Source organism: Globicephala melas, chromosome 4 (assembly GCF_963455315.2).
Source record: "Globicephala melas chromosome 4, mGloMel1.2, whole genome shotgun sequence".
NCBI classification, from domain to species: Eukaryota; Metazoa; Chordata; class Mammalia; order Artiodactyla; family Delphinidae; genus Globicephala; species Globicephala melas.
The window spans coordinates 143203995-143224279 of NC_083317.1; the positions used below are offsets into that span (position 1 = coordinate 143203995).

At 45.8% G+C, this 20285-nt stretch overlaps 1 protein-coding gene across 11 annotated transcripts in view; it reads right to left on the reverse strand.

Annotated features, from left to right (window-relative positions):
* Positions 1–4403: 4403 nt before the first annotated feature.
* Positions 4404–20285, reverse strand: part of THRB (thyroid hormone receptor beta) — a 392088-nt gene continuing 376206 nt past the window's right edge. For all 11 annotated transcript variants that reach the window (XM_060298656.1, XM_060298657.2, XM_060298655.2 and 8 more), the window contains 3 exons: positions 19016–19162; positions 13413–13671; positions 4404–9256 (listed from right to left, as the gene is read on the reverse strand). In XM_060298656.1, the coding sequence (XP_060154639.1) occupies positions 9015–9256; positions 13413–13671; positions 19016–19162 (648 nt within the window). In that variant the 3' untranslated portion in view covers positions 4404–9014. The remainder of the gene's footprint in view (positions 9257–13412; positions 13672–19015; positions 19163–20285) is intronic.

Below are 20285 nucleotides of genomic sequence, written 5' to 3' on the forward strand. Positions count from 1 at the left end.
AGTTGGGCTTCTCCTTCTGTGACTATTCTATTTTTCCATTGCGTTTCATGTCTTTCTCTTATTGACTTGGAAAACCTACCTGTATATTCCTGATACTAATCCCATGACATTTCAGACGTTGCCAATATATATTTTTGTTAAATTAATTAATTAATTTTTGGCTGCATGGTCTTTGTTGCTGCACGCGGGTTTTCTCAAGTTGCGAGCGGGGTCTACTCTTCATTGCAGTGTGCGGGCTTCTCATTGTGGTGGCTCGTCTTTGTTGCGGAACACCGGCTCTAGGCGCGCAGGCTCAGTAGTTGTGGCGCACGGGCTTAGTTGCTCCGCAGCATGTGGGATCTTCCTAGACCAGGGCTCGAACCCGTGTCCCCTGCATTGGCAGGCAGATTCTTAACCACTGCACCACCAGGGAAGACCCAGATGTTACCAGTATTGTAAAAATTTTCTCCCTAACGTATCTGGGTTAGATTGCTAATATTTGGTTTAAGACTTTTGCTGTCTTCCTTTAATTGCAGGTAAGAGTGAAAGTTGGATAAAAGAGGCTTTTATTGCTTTCCTGTGGAAAGTTCCACAAGGACCTTCAATTTAGTTACTTATCCTCCTGTCTATGTGCAGCCTTAAATAAATATATCTTCCAGACGTCAGCTAGAGCCCTGTCTTCGGAGCTAGGTGAAATTGCATTGAAAAACTGTTCTTTCAATTTTTTTGAAACTAGATAAAGTGAGAGAGTGGCATGGACATATATACACTACCAAACGTAAGGTAGATAGCTAGTGGGAAGCAGCCACATAGCACAGGGAGATCAGCTCAGTGCTTTGTGACCACCTGGAGGGGTGGGATAGGGAGGGAGACGCAAGAGGGAAGAGATATGGGGATATATGTATATGTATAGCTGATTCACTTTGTTATAAAGCAGAAACTAACACACCATTGTAAAGCAATTATACTCCAATAAAGATGTTAATAAATAAATAAATAGTGCTCCTTGGGCCTGGAAAAAAAAAAAGGAACCCCCATGAATTCTGGGATAATGTATTATCAAGATCCCCTTTGACCTGGGGTTCTGTTGTTTCATATCAAGATGGTAACTGAATGTCCCTTTTCATTTGTTTCTAAAAGAAATTCACCCGCACCATGCACTTGACAATTTTAAGTTGATTATCTAAAGCTGAGAGAGTTGTCTCATGATGTCCTCTCTTGAATCTTTTTTTTTTTGCGGTAAGCGGGCCTCTCACTGTTGTGGCCTCTCCCATTGCGGAGCACAGGCTCCGGACGCGCAGGCTCAGCGGCCATGGCTCAGGGGCCCAGCCGCTCCGCGGCATGTGGGATCTTCCCGGACCCGGGCACGAACCCGTGTCTCCTGCATCGGCAGGCGGACTCTCACCACTGCGCCACCAGGGAAGCCCCTATCTTGAATCTTAAGTGTTTCTCCGTGTCCTCTCTGTAGCCCCTCAACCTGCATTGCTGTAAATTCTCCTTTCATTATGCAGAGCACTTTGGCTCTCCCCAGACTTAACTGGTCACTCGGACACCCAAATGCTTAGCCAAACAAAATGTCCTCCTGTTAGACTGACACCTCTAGAAGTCAGCTGGGTTATAAACAGGTCCTGCCAAGAGAAATTACTCTTCGTGTTGCAACACCAATGAGTGATTTTGCAATAGACAACACCTAATGAGAGGCCAGGTGCCTGTTCTTCAGGATGGACGTGTTTTTTGCATTAGGGTAGGGGAGCTTCTTTGGAAGGGGAATGGTAAACATTTCCAGAGCAGAGTTGCCTTTGCTCTTTCTTCAGGAGCTAAGTCTATGCTGGTCTTAATAGTGCAGGTTGTAAAACGGATACGGATCTTGGGACCCTATGTGCTCTGACGCTTGTCCATTGTGTGATGTTGGATGAGTTGCTTATTCATACTGAGCCTCCATTTCCTCACTGTCAAATAAGGGTACTAACACCTACTTTGTGCGTTTACTTGGAGGATTAAAGGTATAATACAGAGGGTCTGGTATGATTCCTGACTTTGAGTAGGCATTCATTACGTGGTGGGCTGTTATTATATACTCCACTGTGGCAGTGGAGAATTCCGGAAGGCAACACCGACACCCAGCCCATCCTCTGGGAAGGCTGCTGGGATTCTGGAGTGGAGAGTACATGATGAGTGCTGTTTGTACCAAAGTACTGGAGAAAATGAAGGTGCACTTTCTGAAGCGTGCAATTGGATTCTCACAAAGCAGCTCCCGTATCGATGAATGATCCTTGGTTTTGGGTTCTTCATCTTTTGAAATAATTTATTGTTCCAAGGACCCTATTTGGCTTTGATTCCAGGTAGTGGAAAGAAATCCTCAAACCTCTCTTCGAGGCTAAAGATGACCATACAGAAAATTTTAACATCCTTAGAATTCAAAAAAACCTGCATGTCTACAACACAGAAAACTGCAGCATCTTTGTGGGATTCAGCGTAAAACTGAGGCTTGTTTTTCATGTCTCTATATCTGTTGGGATGTGTGGGCACAAGAGTTTTCAAACTTGCTAAACTTGAAGATGGTTTACTCTATGTGCCTCTGCCCTCCCTCCTTGCAATTAGTGCAAACAAGTCAAAAGAAAATAAAGATGATGGTTTCAGTCTATCCTAAAAAAGAAGAGTTTTCATGCCACATCATCTGACTTCACTTTTCATATGTATTGATTCCAAACACGTGTGCACCAATGTGAGGTTTTGTACGGAAAAAATAAAAAAATTCTCTTGGCTTCTACAAAATATTCAGCTAGATATTTATATGGAAAAAAAATTTGGCCTTGTAAGAACAACTAGTATCATTTAATTAAATCAATGGTCTATTGAGTTCTTTCAGCTACTCTTAGGAAATGTAGCCAAGTGGACAATTTACATGATCAGTTTATATTAAACTAAAAGCCTGTATGCATCCACATTCATGGTACAGTTGAAATATAGGTTTGGCTGTTCGTGGAGCTTCACGATTCTCTTTGGAATTGGTGCCGCTTCTCCAGACAGCCATAGCACTTGTCGGCTGGAGGAGCCCTGTATCAGATCATTGCAGATCCTCTAACCCCGGTTGTCTGCCCAGGGCCTGGGCCATTTGTTTCACCCGACTCGTCACCTGGTCTGTCACCCAGTCTAGATGGACTGTGCCCAGCTGTGGAAGTGGAGAGAACTTTCTCCACTTGGGGGATTGCTGTTGCTCCCGAAGCAAGAGACACCCCCAGAGCTGCTCTGTGGCCAGGCGTGTACAAGCTGGTTGTACACGCGTGTACAACCATGGTGTTTTGAGCTGGTAGATGAATTACTTCCCCAGTCCCACGGGAGCCGTCCGGAGATGCAGTGGTTCACCTGGCCCCTTAGAAGATGGTCTTGCACGACCCGGCCAAATCGTGCTGAGCTTCCTCCCTGTTCAGGAGACTTGTTGCTGAATCAGAAATGCATGTGCTTTCAGACCGAACCATTGCTCTGGGCATTTGTTCTTTTGCTTGCTTGCTGTTCCTCCCACTTCTTATAGTAGTAAGACTTAGAATATTCTTTGAGGAACCATTCCTGACTCAACCCTTGGTCCAGTTTAGATGGGGCTCGTTATCCCTCTTTCCTCCACCCAGTTCCAGGATTTCAGGGGATTAAGCTAATCAGCATATCTGTCCTCCCTGGCACCGTGACTGCCTCAGGAATGGGCACACGACTCAATTTGGGCCAGTGAGGAGTAGGCTCAGGATTTTCACTGGAGCTGTTGGGGAAGAGAAACTCTCTTTCCACTGGTTTGGAGCTAGAAGGCTAATCTTGGAGCTACCAGGGGCCACCATAGGAGGAAAGGCTATGTGAGCATGAAGTCCACCTGAAGGAAATTTGTACAAAGGGAGATCTGCACAGAGGGATGAAAAGAGGCACATCCTGACGTACTGAGTGCCCAGATCCAGCCATGCCTGAAGCCATCTCACTCCTGACTTGCCAGGTATTATGGACAATATATTCCCATTAGGCGCTTTTTTTTGCCACTCAATCACAGCAAGAGTCCTAACTCACATGTGTTCAGAGGATTGGGGATTGAGACATATATTGATAGCTGATGGTGGTATAATTCCATTAATAATATTCTAGAACATTTTGAGATAAAATGATGAATGTACTCCTTTAGCTGCAAAAACTTCACTCTTCCCTCCTCACCCCATTTCTGTGGCCCCTTCCAAAGAGGATATCTCCCATTAGCCTTTTACTTCCCTCCATCCCCCCATGCCCTCCTCCCAAGAATATTTGCTAATTCTAGTGGATGTTTATGAAACAAATGCCCTTACATCCCTGTTTTCCTTCCTTTGGAAGCAGCGAGATGAGAAGAGTAGGCAACCCTGTGCTTATGTAGGAAATAATAATATTTAAAAAAGAGACAGGAAATTATATCCGTTATAAGCTTTTTCTTTTTTTTCTTTTTTAGAATTGTAGCTTATGAGTTTATCTACGCCCGCTATAGTCATAATTACAATTTTATATCTGCATACAAAAGCTATGTAAAAATCCATTTTTCCCAAATATACAAATTTTCATTTTGGATAGTTTAAAACATTTTGATCACAGATTTCAATAGAGTTTTAGGCTGAAAAAAATATTACCGATCTAGCAATATCACTTAACACCGTTTGCAAAACAAATCTTCCGATGACTGTAAATCTTTTCCTATTCTGTTGAATTTTTCTGATTCTCAGGACATGAAAACATGATGGGGGATAAAAGGTGTTTTCTCTGAAGAAAGGCTTCATAACTAATTTGGCTCTAAAATCAGATGAAAAATGCCAATTAGGAAGAACTAAAAGAAAGGGGTGGCATAATGTCAACTCGTGCATGCCCTGACATCTTCTATGTCAGCAATACACATGTAATCAAAGTGTCTTCCTTTGTCTTGCATTGTGCTCCGCAACGTACATGGGTATCATCTGCATCCTGAGGAGGACAGAGTTAAATCTGATTGTCTTGTGCATAAGGTGGGTCAGCTTTAACTGTGCAACAGAAAGCCACAAACAGCATTGTATCTGCACGATATTGCTCTTGAAGGCGGCATTAATGAATGTAGAAACACACTAGAAATGCACACTTTTTGCATTTGCAAACATTTGTACAGCACAGTAAAACTTCTGTGATAAGGCCAAACCTTTTTTCCCTTAGTCTGTGTGTGTGTGTGTGTGTGTGTGTGTGTGTGTTTAAAGTTTTTATTTTTCTTTTAAAGATTAAAGTAAAATGTTTCAATTGTAAAAAATACACACCGGGCAAATCCTTACCTGGATAATAAATATCTACATCACAGTACAATAAAATTTCTTCTCTATAAAATTTAAATATGGATTATAGTCTGTCCCTATCAAAAGAAACACTATGCTAATATCTCCATATTATTAAAATAACAGGAAAAATTACGAGCTTATTTTAGAACCTTGATGCCGTAGCCATTGGAAAGGACAACGAGATTCAAATGTCTGTAAGCGTTCTCCTTTTGAAGAGGAACTGTGGCCTGGTTATTCACTTCAATTCAGTTTACGAAAAAGGTTTAGCCTTACAAATGCTGGCTACGTTTCAAAAACCATGAGACCAGTTTCATATTTTATGACTCATGCAGCAAAAGGTCAACATGACACGAATGGGTTAGAGGTCCATAGAATAAAAATGTATCACGGACAGTGACATGCTTTGAGGGCATCCGCAGTTCATGGAGGCTGGGTCTGAGGGGGTCTAGGGCTGAGGAGGAACCAAGCCTGCACCCCTGTTCACTCAGAGGCGACGCGGGGGTGGAGCCGGGCTGGGCGGTCCGATGACCACGCTGCAGGTGGAAGAGGCGTCTCTCGGGGCGCAGGTGAGAGGCATCACAGGGCTGAGGCAGCAACACGGCAAAGTGTGCCATTGAGGACCGAGGCTCATGTGACTAGCAGAAGCTCGGAGGCGGCATGTGGTGTTTTGAGCAGAATCGTAAAGAAGAGAAGATCTTAACTTTTGTCACTATTTCTAGAAATGCTTCACGTCTAATTGAAGAGCAAAGTACACTTGAGGGTCACACACACACACACACACACATACATACACACACATACACACACACACACCGGACACCCCAAATTTAAGTGATTTATAAATAGGAATCCCAGTTGTACGGTGTGTTCTCCTCTACTGGGATGTCTCCCCGCTGGGAAGGGTTTCAGTCAGTCCACATTTGATTTGAAAGTCTGGACAACATAAGAAAACATGTTTAAAATAATCCAGAGCAGATCCCTCCTAATCGAGTTTTATAGGATGGAGTCTTGAGGTGCGCTAAGTACCTCAATCAGTTACAGAAGGAATGAGTCACCTTGACCACGGGGGTTGTGCTTTCAGTCCTTATGGCCTTTCCTTTCAACCTGAAGTACCTGAAGGCTTGTCCTACTCAGTATAAAGTAGTCAGCCTTCGACAAGATGTTTAGATCAGGGGTTTGCCTGTTTAAGGCAATCGTGTAGGGAGCCAAGGGTCACACATACTTACTTGGGGCTGGTTGGGTGGCTGTGGATCTACCAAACTGCTGGGCCAGTGGCCAATCCTGTTAATCCCTAAAGTGCTGCAGTGCAGCTTTAGATCAGGCTCTGTTAGCTACACTGAATCTGGGGGTGTCTGATGCACTGGGGAATCTCTGTCAGACAAACTGAGGGGACTTTCCTGGGGAGCTCTGCTGACCGAGGAGAACCTCCAGGATCCCCCTGCTTGCTTATCTCTCCTTCCCTTCGGAGGGAAAACTTGCCCCACCCTGAAAAGCTTCTCAGAGTTGCCCCAGAGCAGAGAAGGTGATGAAACGCTTATGTTTCAAAGAGTAGTTCTCCAAGGAGAGTCAATGGAGGGAGCTGAGATGTTAACATGAGGGCTTGAGGAGACTGGCTAGAGGCTGCCTAAGAAAACAGAACCAAAACACTGTAGATAAGTCAAAGCCAGTAGTCTGCCCGTGAACTTCATGTTCATAATTTCAACCTCTCCACCTATTTCCTTTCTCTGGTTAGCAAGTTCCATAGTGCTGTTCTTGTTTTCTTTCCTCCCCAGAAGCCAGTATAATTGCTTTAGCACTTTAAACAAATCATTTTCCTCCCAGATTATTTCTGGTCACACTTGGGATTTTTAATGCTGTTCTTCCTTTCCCAAAGCCATCATGCCTTTCTCTAAATAACTGATGAGAAGTATGTCAAATTCCTATTTTGAATCAACACCACATATACTTTCCTTAACTGTTAAGAGGGCCACAATTTCTGTCTAATAAAGTTAGAAATTTGAATGTGAAAGAAACCATCAAAAGAACCTGATCCCCCCTTCTCCCATCCCCCAAACTAGTACAGTATTAAGGACGGGAAGGATTTTAGAGTTCATGACCTACTTATTCATCAGGTGAGAAAACCAAGACTCAAGGTCACACATCTACCACTTGACAGCACACACTAGAACTCAGGCACCCTGGCTTCTGGGCTAGTTAAAAAAGAAGGAATCCATGTGGTTTTTAGGCAAGTTTCACTGATATGGCTTATTTTCCCAAATACTTCCAGGATAAGGCAGTACAAGGCAGGCAGAGGAATAGTTTCTGTCTACCATGCCAGTGAAGAATGAGATACATTCGATTGCATGGGTATATCCTTTGCCCGTCTTCTGACATTGAAGTGACCAGGGGCACCATGTGCCGTCTGGGCACACCCTACTCCAGCGTTTGTCACTGGGGAGGCTGGTTGGGCAGGGAGGGTGAGTGAGGGTTCGTGTGCATGGTCTACAGGTGTTTCCTGCTGAGTGTCTTCCAGGGCAAGGCTATCAGAGGGACAGAGAGGGTCAGTGGCCGCACCAGCCTTTGTTTGGTGAGAGCCAAGCCTCAGAGTCAGAGGGAAAAGGGGCCTAGGACACACTTGTAAGTAAAGCAAAGAGCCTGAGGATCTAAGACCAGAAGGAAGCAACCTCAGAGCGTCGGGATGAGAGGAGGCTCTAAGAGCGCTGCATGTCCTTCAACTTAGAACACAACTGCACTAATCTCTCCCCGGCATCCCTCCAGAACAAGACTTAGATTTCAGCTTGTTATCGCTCCTTGGTCAGAAGGGTTGATCCATAGGGAGGTGTGTTGTCGGCTCAGCAGAGATGCAATCAGGCCGAATAACCTCAGGAATTTGGGAGGTGAGGGGTCAGATGTCACCGAACAGCGACAACACCGTAAAATAGGTTTGATTTTTGTGGGAATTTTCTCTGAGCCTAAACTGTAAGAAGCCTTCTTACTATGAGGTAACACTAGGTGAATTTTTGGAAACCGTTGAGTCACTGACATTCGTGAAGACTTCGAATTTCTTTGGGCTTACTGCAAGAAATTATTTTCCTAGTTGGCCTCAATCAGTCAAACACCTGCACATCTTTGAGTCATGCCCTTGTATAACTCGAATTAAATCATAGGATTGTAACAATTATAGTGAAAGGACAGCTAATTGTTGGGAAACAAATATTCCTATACATTCCAGGTTAGGCTGCTAAGAGAGAATAAAGAGTGCTGAAAACAGCATGCTCTTGAATAGGTAAAAATTTGTTCAGACCTTTCCTTAGTAAGCTGAAAGCCACATCTAACCAAAGGGGGTCTGCAACGTGCTAATCTGAGTGCTGCAAAAATCAGGATAGGTTCAAGATGACGATATTGTCTTGGTTTTAAGTCTTCTTTAGTCTTCTGCCGCACCATTCTGCTTGCTCCAGTCTCTGGGACAGATGGGAGCTGGTGATGGCTTGGTGCTGGTGAATTAATGATTGTCCCCTGCCACCTCCACAACTGTAAAACCTCCAAAGCATTCACATCAAAGGACTGGAGAACAAAATGCAGTAGTTACAAGTACCCGCATTCAAGGGGCAATTTCATCCATGTCTAGGCCAAGGACTACCTCCCCTTTCCCCCAAACAATCCCTCCCAACACAGAGAAATAAAGGAACAAACAAAAAAGAGCTAGGCAATGGAATGAAATGACACCCAGCAGTGCTGTTGGAATTATGAGAATGAGTCAGTCTAATCCTCAAACACTTCCAAGAACAATGGGGGAAAGAGTTCCGTGGGGCATTCCACCTTCATGTGCAGGAAGCGGCTGGCATGGCAGGCTCCAATCATCCGCAGATCTGTCACCTTCATCAGGAGTTTTGGCCAAAAGTGAGTCACGTGGTGTTTCCGGTAATTGATATAGTGTTCAAAGGCCAGCAGGAAACTATCTTGGTATTTTTCTATTCTCTCAACACAGGCAAGCCCTGGGCGGTCTGAGGGGAAGAAAGAAGATGGAGGTTAATTTGGAGGCAGAAATGAGAAGGCTTGCCTGGTCCAGTTCAAGCCCTTTCATGTGAAGTGGGCTGATCTGGGGACTTTCAACTCCTAGGAATGGGCATGGAGGCTATAGGAACTCTGGGGCATCAGGGACCAAGATACCAGGGAGTGGCATAACTTACATGAAGCGAGTCAATGCTTTGTTCAGATAAATGTCTCTAGTTTGGACAAATCACCTCCTTGGGTGTGAAGGGGGATGCCTCCCTCCTAGGCTACAGAAAGAGGAGCCTTGCCTAGAGAGCTGAAATACTCTGCATAATAAGGAAGGGTTTTGACAAGCATGGAAATGCAGAGAAGAGAGAGGTGTGAAAAGAGATTGCGAAGATCTCAGGAGGCCTGGATGCCAGAGGAGGAACGTCCGATGGGAAGAAACGCTGGTGAAGACAAAGCAGCACGATATCAAATTTTAGTTGTTTACCTTCCCGTCCCTTATACCTTTGGTTGCTACCGTAGCAGCCCTGGGTTGGTGGTGTCTTGGGAAATTAAAATGAAAAGAAAAGGGGACGTGAGCGACACTAGGGTCACCCTGTGCAGAGAAGAGTCACAGTGGGAAGCTGGAGCTAGAGGAGACCATGACCATGTACAGCCCAGGAAACCTCCCCAAGTCTTGGGAGGACCACTGGTGTAGGAGAGGAATCAAGGCAGTTTCAAAAAAATGATAGAAGGATGTCAAAAGAAGGCTGGATGACGGGGGAATATCTAGGCTGCAAGTGATTGGGTTGCAAAAGTGGGTACAGAGGGACTGTACCTCAACATAATAAAGGCCATATATGACAAGCCCACAGCTAACATCATACTAAATGATGAAAAGCTGAAAACTTTTCTTCTAAGATAGAGGACAAGATAAGGATGCCCACTCTTGCCACTTTTATTCAGCATAGGATTACCAGTCCTATCCACAGCAATTAGGCAAGAAAAAGAAATAAAAGACATCCAAATTGGAAAGGAAAAAGTAAAACTGTCACTATTTGCAGATAACATTCCCAACTGCATCAAAAAGAATAAAATACCTAGGAATAAATTCAACCACGGAGGTAAAAGACCTATACACTGAAAACTATAAGACACGGATGAAAGAAATTGAAGAAGACACAAAAAGTGGAATAATATCCCATGCTCATGGATTGGAAGAATTAATATTGTTAAAATGTCTATGCTACTCAAAGCAATCTGCAGATTCAATGCAATCCCTATCAAAATTCAATGGCATTTTTCACAGAAATAGATTAAACAACGCCAGAATTTGTACAGAGGCATAAAAGACCCCGAATAGCCAAAGCAATCTTGAGAAAGGAAAACGAAGCTGGAGGTGTCACACTCTCTGATTTACAATAACATTACAAAATTATAGTAGTCAAAACAGTATGGTATTAGCATAAAAACGGACACATAGATCAATGGAACAGAATAGAAGGCCTAGAAATAAACCCATGCATATGTGGTCAATTAGTTCACGACAAAGGAGCCAAGAATATACAACAGGGAAAGGACAGTCTCTTCAATAAATGGTGTTGGGAAAACTGGATAGCCACATGCAAAGGTATGAGACTGGACCCCTGTCTCATATCATATACAAAAATTAGCTCAAAATGGATTAAAGACTTGAACATAAGACCTGAAACCATAAAACTCCTAGAAAAACATAGGTGGTAAGCTACCTGGCCTAGGTCTTGGTAACGATTTTTTGGATTTGACTCCAAAAGCAAAAATAAGCAAGGAGAACTATGTAAAACTAAAAATCTTCTGCACAGCAGAGGAAACCATCAACAAAATGAAAAGGCAACTTACTGAATGGGAGAAGATATTTTCAAATCATATATCTGATAAGGGGTTAATATCCAAAATATATAAAAAACTCATACAACTCAATAGCAAAAAGCCAACCAATCCACTTGAAACATGGGCAGAGGATCTGAATAGACATTTTCCCAAAGAAGACATACCAGTGGCCTACAGGGACATGAAAAGATGCCCAGCATCACTAATCATCAAGGAAATGCAAATCAAAACCACAATTAGATATCACCTCATACCTGTCAGAATGGCTATTATCAAAAAGAAAAATAACAAGAGAACGCTTATGCACTATTTTGGGGAATGTAAGTTCGTACAACCACTGTGGAAAACAGTATGGAGGTTCCTCAAAAAATTAAAATAGAGCTACCATATGACCCAACAATCCCACTTCTGGGTATTTATCTGAAGAAAACAAAATCACTAAGTCATCAAAGACATATCTGCACCCCCCCCATGTTCTCTGAAGCATTATTACAATAGCTAAAGTGTGGAAACAACCTAAGTGTCCATTGATGGATGAATGGATAAAGAAGACGTGATTCACACACACACACACACACACACACACACACACACACACACACACACACACACACACACACCCCCCCACCCTGGAATACTATTCAGTCGTAAAGAATGGAATCTTGCTATTTGCAACAATACGGATGGATCTTGAGGGTATTATGCTAAGTGAAATAAGTCAGAGAAAGACAAATACCGTATGATCACACTTATTTGTGGAATCTAAAAAACAAACAAAACCCCAGCAAGCTCACAGACACAGCAGATTGGTGGTTACCAGAGGACGGGGGTGGGTGGGTGAGATGGGTGAAGGGGGTCAAAAGGTACAAACTTCCAGTTATAAAATAAATAAGTCATGGGGATGTAATGTACAGGTGACTATAGCTAATAATACTGTAATTGCATATTTGCAAGTTGCTAAGAGCGTAAAAGTCCTCATAGCAAGAAAAAAATTTGCAACTGTATATGGGAATGGATATACAAATATCCAATCATTATCTTGTACACCTGAAACTAATGCAATGTTATATGACAATTATACCTCAATAAAAATTAAAAAAAGAACTGTATAAACCTGAATGAATTCCTCATACAGCTTCAGGGAGCCCTACCATCCCCCTGCCCACTTCTCAGGTTGTGGCTCTGATCACATACATTCATGCTTCACGTGTCTAGTTATTGAAATATCTGTATTAGTAAAACTCTAAGTAGGGTTCTGCTTAATCTGAAAGGAAGAATCAGGACTATTGTCTCAATGCACCCTTCTGAGTTTAAACAAAATATGCTGGCTTTTGAAATCTGCTATCCAGCTCAAATTGCAATTTGTGCATTTTAATTTCGTGTTTTCCTTCCTATTTAATGCTGCTGCTCTGAGGCTCTGCTGAGTCTCCCTTCTGTTCCCCGTCTCCTCTCTCTCTTTGCATGTGCCAGATAAATTCTCCACAGGATCCTGTAACTTTTGATCCAGACAGAAGATCAACATTATGTTGCTCTGCACTTACTTTGTGCAGTTTCTTTATTTTAAAGGACACTGAAGGCCAGAGACCCTAGCAGCTTCACTCGAGGTCACACAGGGAGGCCTTAGATGAGTTACACATTTTATTTCTTTAAGGATAATTCTACTGATGGGCCGAGGGCCCTGGCTTCTCCCTGGCTGTCGACTGGAGACTGCCCTCGGCTTCCGGGGGCCACAAGCAGCTCCCTGTCACCTGAGCAAGGAGAGTTGTCAGAGCACATCTGCTCCCAAGAGGGACTCGCGTATAATATAATGTCACGCAGTCACATGGTGACACTGAATTCCCCAGATTCTAAGTGGAGTAGGTCGTGGGTTCTCACACACTCAACAGGAGGGAGTGAACATCAGAAGAGGAGGAAAAGGGAAGGCCATGCTAGAGCCTGCCCACCACACAGGATAAGGGTATGAGTGACACCAGCATCCTGTGCGAAGTCCAGTACACACAAAACCAGAAGCGGGCAGGTTGGCCAACCGCCCCAGGCAGGCCGGGCAGTGTCTATGGAAGGTGGACCATTTCATCGAGTCTTTAGCACGGCTCCTCTTTTCCCTCCCCACTACACGGGGAGACTGCAGAAAGCATCAGGAGCCCGACACCCACCTTCAGGTCCCAGGCCGTCGGCTAACCCCCGCTCGCTCGCTTGCTGGAGGGGAGTGAGACGTGATTCTGAAGCTACCGGGGGACCGGAAACTCATCAAGTGATCTGAATGCACACCAGACAAGCGCGAGCTCTCTGGATGCCCAGTCTGGGCACACTCACCTGAAGACATCAGCAGGACGGCCTGAAGGAGCGCGACTTCAGTGTCATCCAGGTTGAAAGAAGACAGCGACATGCCCAGGTCGAAGATGGCATCGGACACCACCCCGAGACCCCCGTTTTTGAGCTGGCCCCGAGTCACCGCCATCTCCCCGTTCAAGGTTAAAGTCTCACTTTCTGGATCGTAGCGCACAGCAGCGCGAAGGGACATGATCTCCATGCAGCAGCCTTTGAGGAGGATTATCTGGTCTTCGCATGGCAGCTGAAAAGAACCAGGGCACATCAGCAAGGAGCAGTTGCCAGTTAGGAAGCGCACACGGGGCCTCCAGGGCCACGGGGAGGGTCCCCCGCAAGCAGCACCCGTCCTGCCCTCTGTGAGCCCGTGGCCTTCCCTTCCTGCTCGGCTGCAGACGTCCACAACCATTTTTCATACTCCAGACTGCTCGTAATCTTCACCAACTTTAATCTTGGTGGTTTGCATTATATTCCAGTCACATGTGAAACTGCTAGTCACGGGGGTGTCTATTACACCACCAACGGAGACCTGCCTAAATGCACCCCCATTTTGGTCTGGTAGCTCTAACAGTCAACAGCTGACTCCACCGTTCAGCTGGCAACTGCCCTGCTCCGTTTTTTGAAGCAAGTTTGTTCCCTGAATCTCTTAAAAGTCCAAGAACGAGGAGGTCACTTACAGATGCATGTCACCCACAAGACCGAGAGATGTCCCAGCTTTGCTCAGTCACCTAGTGAGCCAGAGGTGAGACCAGAATCCAGACCTCCTGGCTCCTAGGTCGTTACGTTCTCCTCAGCACCTCGGGCACCAGAATCACTCCACATGCTGGATCTTTCTGCCAGTGTCCTAATCTCATTTTAAGCTCATTTGGTTGCCCTGGTAATTAGGGTTTGTGATAATGTGATAACAGCATCAATAATAAACTTAAAAAAAAAGAAAACTTTGTGAAGAGAAATAATACAAAATGAGAGTTTGATTTTCTGGAGGGGGAGAATGTTTAAGTGCCGTCATCAAAGTAGTTTGAAAGACTTAGTTAATGGGTGTTTTTGACGAATTGGGCATCGTGCTAAGATTTACATGCATCACCTTGTTTAATGTTCGCAGCAATGCAGCGAGGTAAATATTCTAATTCCAGTTTTACTGACAGGTGTGGAAATTCAGGCACTGAGAGGTCGAGCGACATGCTAGGGAGTCCCATGAGTGTTTGTGGGTGAGGCGAGGGGTGGAAGCCAGCTCTGTCAGAATCCAAGGCCAAGAGAAGGGGAGAGCTCGCTCTTCGAAGGGCTTTGGGTGTGCGTCTCCGTAAACGACGAACGTGTAATGACACGTAATTTCTCTCTCTTCATTAAAGCAGGTACCAGTTCTCTTTTGGGAAATACTCTTCGCAACACCTGACTAGTTCAATTTAGGATATTACGTCAGACTGAAAGTAATACTACTGAATTACCTTTAAAATACGGGATATTTCATATTTTTTACTAACTCAACCTACCCACCTTACTGTTTAATTGCTTTGCTTTCTCTATAGCATAAAAGGCATTTTGTATTTGGTTCTGGAATCCGTTCATGTGAATTCTCTCCTTCTACTCATTAAAAAAAAAATGACTGCAATTTGCTTTTAATTAGGCTCTAATTTGTACTCCTCAGTTACATCCTTGGATTCCTGGCCCTGGGGCCTGGTAGGAAACAGGAGACCAGAGCTTAGCTAGATCCTCCACAGGCAAGTGGAAAGTTGGCTCAAGTGTGTGGACACTGGCTTAACTGCCGAGGGCAGCGGTCCTGTCTGCAGCCTCATCACTGTCACCGAGGGCTTGTTAAACACACACTGCTGGCCCTGCCGTCTCGGTGTCTGCATTCTCCGAGTTCCCAGGTGATGCCCACGCACCTGGTTCAGGGACCCCACTCTTGAGAACCACGGACATAGAGTAGCAAAGAGAAATGACTCATCAGATAAAACCATTGTTTTCTTTTTTTAAAGCTGTCACAGAGTATGCAGACTTGGGCAGGTCCCATCTTTGTAGCCAAGTCTGATTATAGATGAAGTAGAAGTTTTCGTTTGAAAACTTACTAAGAGTTAAAATTTCAATACAAGCAGAATAAGGATTTGTCAAGGATCACCAACGGTTTAAAAACTAGGCCAGATGCCTTTTCCTTTAAGAGGGGTTTGCAGGATCCTGCTGAGGCCTGTTTCCGCACGTGGGCAAACAACCTCTTAGTCACCTGCCAAAAGACTTCCATTGCAAGAACGCTCCAGAAAGGGCCTGCCAGGCAGAGAGGCTCCTGGGAGAGCGTCACTCGGGTGGATTGGCAGGGACACCAGTGCCCTGCACTCTAACAAGTGATTCTTAGGTGCGCTTTTGGCAGCTCTGCCCGCAGTGACGTCAGATCTTTCGAAGCCCTCGGTTGGCAGGCTGGCATAGATCTTAGCAGAAAACTATTGCATGTGCGGTTTGAATAGCAGATGCGTCAGATTGCCTCTGGCACGAAACTCCTGGTGTCCGAGGCCACCTGGGGTCTCCAGCCCACTCCACAGGTAGCTCAGGGCCTCCACAGTTCATTTCCCTCTTTGGCGTTCCAAAGAGGGTGTCAAAGGGTAAAGGCCCTCAGGAGGCCACAAACACCAGAAACGTACGCATCTCTGCTGTCAAAGTAGCTGCCCGCCCACATTTTTTTTCAGTTTGGAGACTACAAAATATCAGGGTTGAAAGAGAGATGAAATCATGACTTTGAAGCAGATGTAAATTCCTAAGGGAAACTTGAAGGGAGAAGCTCGCCGCAACTCATGCTTGAAAAGTTGCGTGCTGAGCCCTCAGCCTTGCCAAGGACATAAGTGCACGGCGTGTTTGTGGCTGGTGGTGGCGAAGGCTTCTTTTCTTTCTTTAACTGACATCTCTCTCAGAGGCCGGTTTCCACGAGCTTTACATTTTCTGAAAAACATTTTCTGGTGGGTATTCAAAGGGGAACACAGGACTGACAGGCTAGCTCAAGTTGTAGAGCTAGCATACTCCACGGAGTTCTTTCCAGACACCAGGGACTGAGAAAAGAGGGCACAGCCCGGAGACAGAGGACCAAGAGAGGTCCAGGGAAACAAACTCAACCCAGTGCACAGGAACGCAAGATGGTACCTGGCGTCAGAGGAAGCCGGTGTCCACGGCGCAGCCGCAAGAGGGTACACACTTTCTAGAGGGCAACTTGGCAACACCTATCGAAAGCCCTAAAAGGTGTAGCCAAGGTCCTTAAATTCCACTTCTAGGATTTGCCCTTAGGAAATAGGCAGCTTTGTGAACTGGGCATAGGTACCAGGATGCTCGCTGCAGAATATTTATATTAGTGGAAAACTGGATGTGAGCTAAAGATCCTGTAACAGCAGATAACCTGAATTATGGGAGAGCTATTCCTTAGCATACTATGTGGTCATTAAATATTATTTTGTCTCGTGGTTACCAGTAAGGGAGAGGGGAGGGGGAGATACAACCTACTGAGTATAAGATGGCTCAAGGGTGTATTGTACAACACGGGGAATAGAGCCATATTTCGTAATAACTGTAAATGGAAAGTAACCTTTAAAAATTGTATAACAATTTAAAAATTAAGTAATGAACTGTAGAGTTAAGCAATATTATTTCATGAGAGAATACTTAAATGTTATGTTCTACAGCTGAGGGTAGAAAGTTAAGGCATTAGACACCAGGGTGCTGGCAGTGATCTGTGTCTTTATCTTGGTGCTGGTTACGCGGGTGTGTTGGGTCTGTGACAATTCATTGACCTGCACCCTTATGGTATGTGCCCCTTACTCTTTAGTAAAAAGTCTGAAAAGGTAGTTTCCTAAGTAGAACGTTCATTATGGTACAAACTATATTCATATATTCCATATATGTATGTGTGTGTATATATGTACGTGTGTATACACACACAGATTTGAGAAAAGGAACTACGCTCCAGAATGTCAGCAGTTTAGCGCCTGGTGGTGTTACCATGAATCGTTGCCTTTATTGTGCTGTGTCGGTCTGCAATGAATACGTGTGATTCCTGTAACAGTCTCCAAAACTTTAATAGACGTTAATTTAAAAAAATGGTCGGAGGCATGGAAAAGCACACCAAATACAGATAGAAGTCACAGTTCCTCGTCCAGGGCTCGCCGGCTCCCCTGGGGTGGGTACGAGTGGTCCCCACCATGCGGCTGCTGGCGGCCTGCGTGGCGCCTGGCCCCCAGCACCCTGCGGCCAGGGGTGACCAGGAGGCATATGCTCTGTCTCAGCGAGGGCTACGACCAGATGGATCCCCGTGTCCCGAAGCCCAGTGCTCTGTCCTTCCGGGTGTGGCTTCTGTGCAGGCTCAGAAATGGCCACGAGAAGGGTCCCTGTCAGGGTCTGAGGTCTCTCAGGATCCTAGCGGGCTCCCTTGACTGCAAACTCAGACGCACGTGAACTGGAGGCCACAGTGGGATGGGGTCATTCCAGGTGAGGACACTAAGCCTCCTTCTGGGGGATACTAGGTTCCCTGGCACTCAGGTAGCTTCCATAAGGGGCCCGGGGCGGACGTGGCCCTCTCTGTTTGCTGTCTTTCTGGGACCTCTTCGAGGTCTGAAGAGCAACAGATTGGCCCTCGGTGGGGTTTTTCAAAGGGGAAGATTCTCCGGAAAACATCATCAACCCCATTTGATTAAAAAAAAAGATTAGAGACAGAATGGTAATGTAATAGATGAAAGAACAGCAGAATTCACAGCTGAAATTTATGGAACATTTATGACCCAGGCACTACCCATAAATTATCCCATTGAAGCCTCCTAATAGTTCTAAGAGGTAGATCTTACTCTGACTCCTGTTTTAAAGATGAGATAACCAAGGTTTGAAGACATCTGATAACTAATCAAGGACGCTCGCCCCTGCAGAGCCCGTGCCCTCAGCTCCCACATGGTAGGACGGCTACAGTTGGGATGAAGTGTCCCGAGGAAAGTCTATGAGCTCTGGTGGGTGAGCTCTTCAGTGTGCCCTGAAGGTGGGGCAAGAAAGGGTGAGCTTCTAAGAGGGAAGACTTAAGGAGATTTTAAGATCCTTGCTCTGTGAGGGTCATTTCACCTGTCCTTGAGGATGAAGAAACCACCACACAGCCATCTGCTGGGATACGTAGTGGAAATAATACAGATGGAGACTCAAAAGAACCACGGGCTCACCTTGAGTGGGTGAAATTCATCTCTTCGATCTTAATTTTCCCCATCTGTGAAATGGGGTTAATTAGAGCTATCCTGCTGATCTGTTAGCAGGACTGGATTTAATGTGGCGAACCTGGGCGTGGCAACCGGGACATCACAGGTGCTGACTGATGGAGCGATGGCTGTCATGTTTTCCTGCGCCTGGAGCCAGGCAGGTCGAGAGGCTCTTTGTCGACCTCATGTGGACAAGCTAATGGATGACGACCCAACAGAGAAGGTGGGGAGGCGCACAAAACAGTGCATTGCCGTTCTGTACTGCCATGGCTTTCGTATGACTAAGCCCCGACTAATTAGTATTAAATTACACGTCATAGTCAGTATTCCTGGAGATCGAGGAAACTATAATGAGAAAGAATGAAGAAGGAAAAGCAATCTCCTCACCTCACAAAACATAGGCAACTTTTTGGCAAAATCCACCACTCTGGTAATTGCTGGTGTGATGATTTTTGTAAAATGGCTGAAGGCTTCCAAGTCGACCTTTCCACCTTCTGGGGCGTTTACTATTGGCGCTTGTCCAATGTCTTCTGGCTGAGGTGAGACAAAGAAAATTTAAATGGAGACATCGAAGGGATCACGGATCACGGTTCTCACGCGGCAGAAAATCTCTTCTGAACTGACATACTGTACACTTTCCGCATCTTTTGTTAACCGACCCTGCAGTTTTCACGCCCTTTAGTTCTCTGGGCAAAGATACCTGTCTTGGCCATTGCTTTCAAAGGCCCCCAGTGATCATGGTCACAGGACTGTTGCTGCAGAAAGAGAAAGTGAGAGAGAGAGAAAGAGGGAGAGAGAGAAAGAGGGAGAGAGGGAGGAACAACAGGAATGCTTCTGACTGCACAAAGGTGACCTATGCTCTGGGGGCTCTGGGTGCCGTTTTCAGAGCACGGCGTACTCTGGAGGGTGCCTTTCTGTGGGAGGTGTGCACGGCGTGGGCAGGGATGGGGAGCCCTGGCCAAGAGCACCCAGGGGCGTCGTTCTTGCTTCCGATGCCTTTTGTTTCGCTCGAGCCCTCCACACGCCTGCTGGAGGAGGCCTCCGCGGGCTGGGGGAAGCCCTCTGCTTTGGGTCGCCTCCAGGGACTGGGCTGTGTACGCTGGGCAAACTGGAGGGCAGAGTGGAGAATTTACTGGTACGACTTCTCTGCCCTTGTTCGCAACCGTCCATCGCCTTGCTGCTCACAGGGTGGGTGTCAGCAGCTTGGGTGTCACCTGGAGACTTGCTGCAAATGCAGAATCCCGGCCCCCTCCCCAGACCTGCTGGTGCAGAAGCGTCACGCGCGCAAGCCCTCAGGCGCTGTGCACACGCCAGGCCCCCATGTCCACTGGGGCCTTCCAGCTCCTCGGCCTGCTGTCCAGTGACTGCCATGCTGTGGCCTCTCCACTATCTGCTGTTGTCAGCACTGCTCCCTGCCAGGGGCAGCCCTCCCGGTCACCCCTACTGGTCCTTGTGATGACAATGACCGCCTCAGGGGGTTCTCACCCAGTTCCCAACAGGCAGGTGGGCAAAGGAGCACCCAGGGAGGTTAAAGATGGTCCCCTGAGGCCAGGACTGATTGCTGGTCTTCCAGGAAGTTTAAGGGGATCAGAGGATCCTACCCTGCCCGACGGTGACCCTCTTTGCCTAGAGTCACGGTGCACATGCAGGAGCCAGG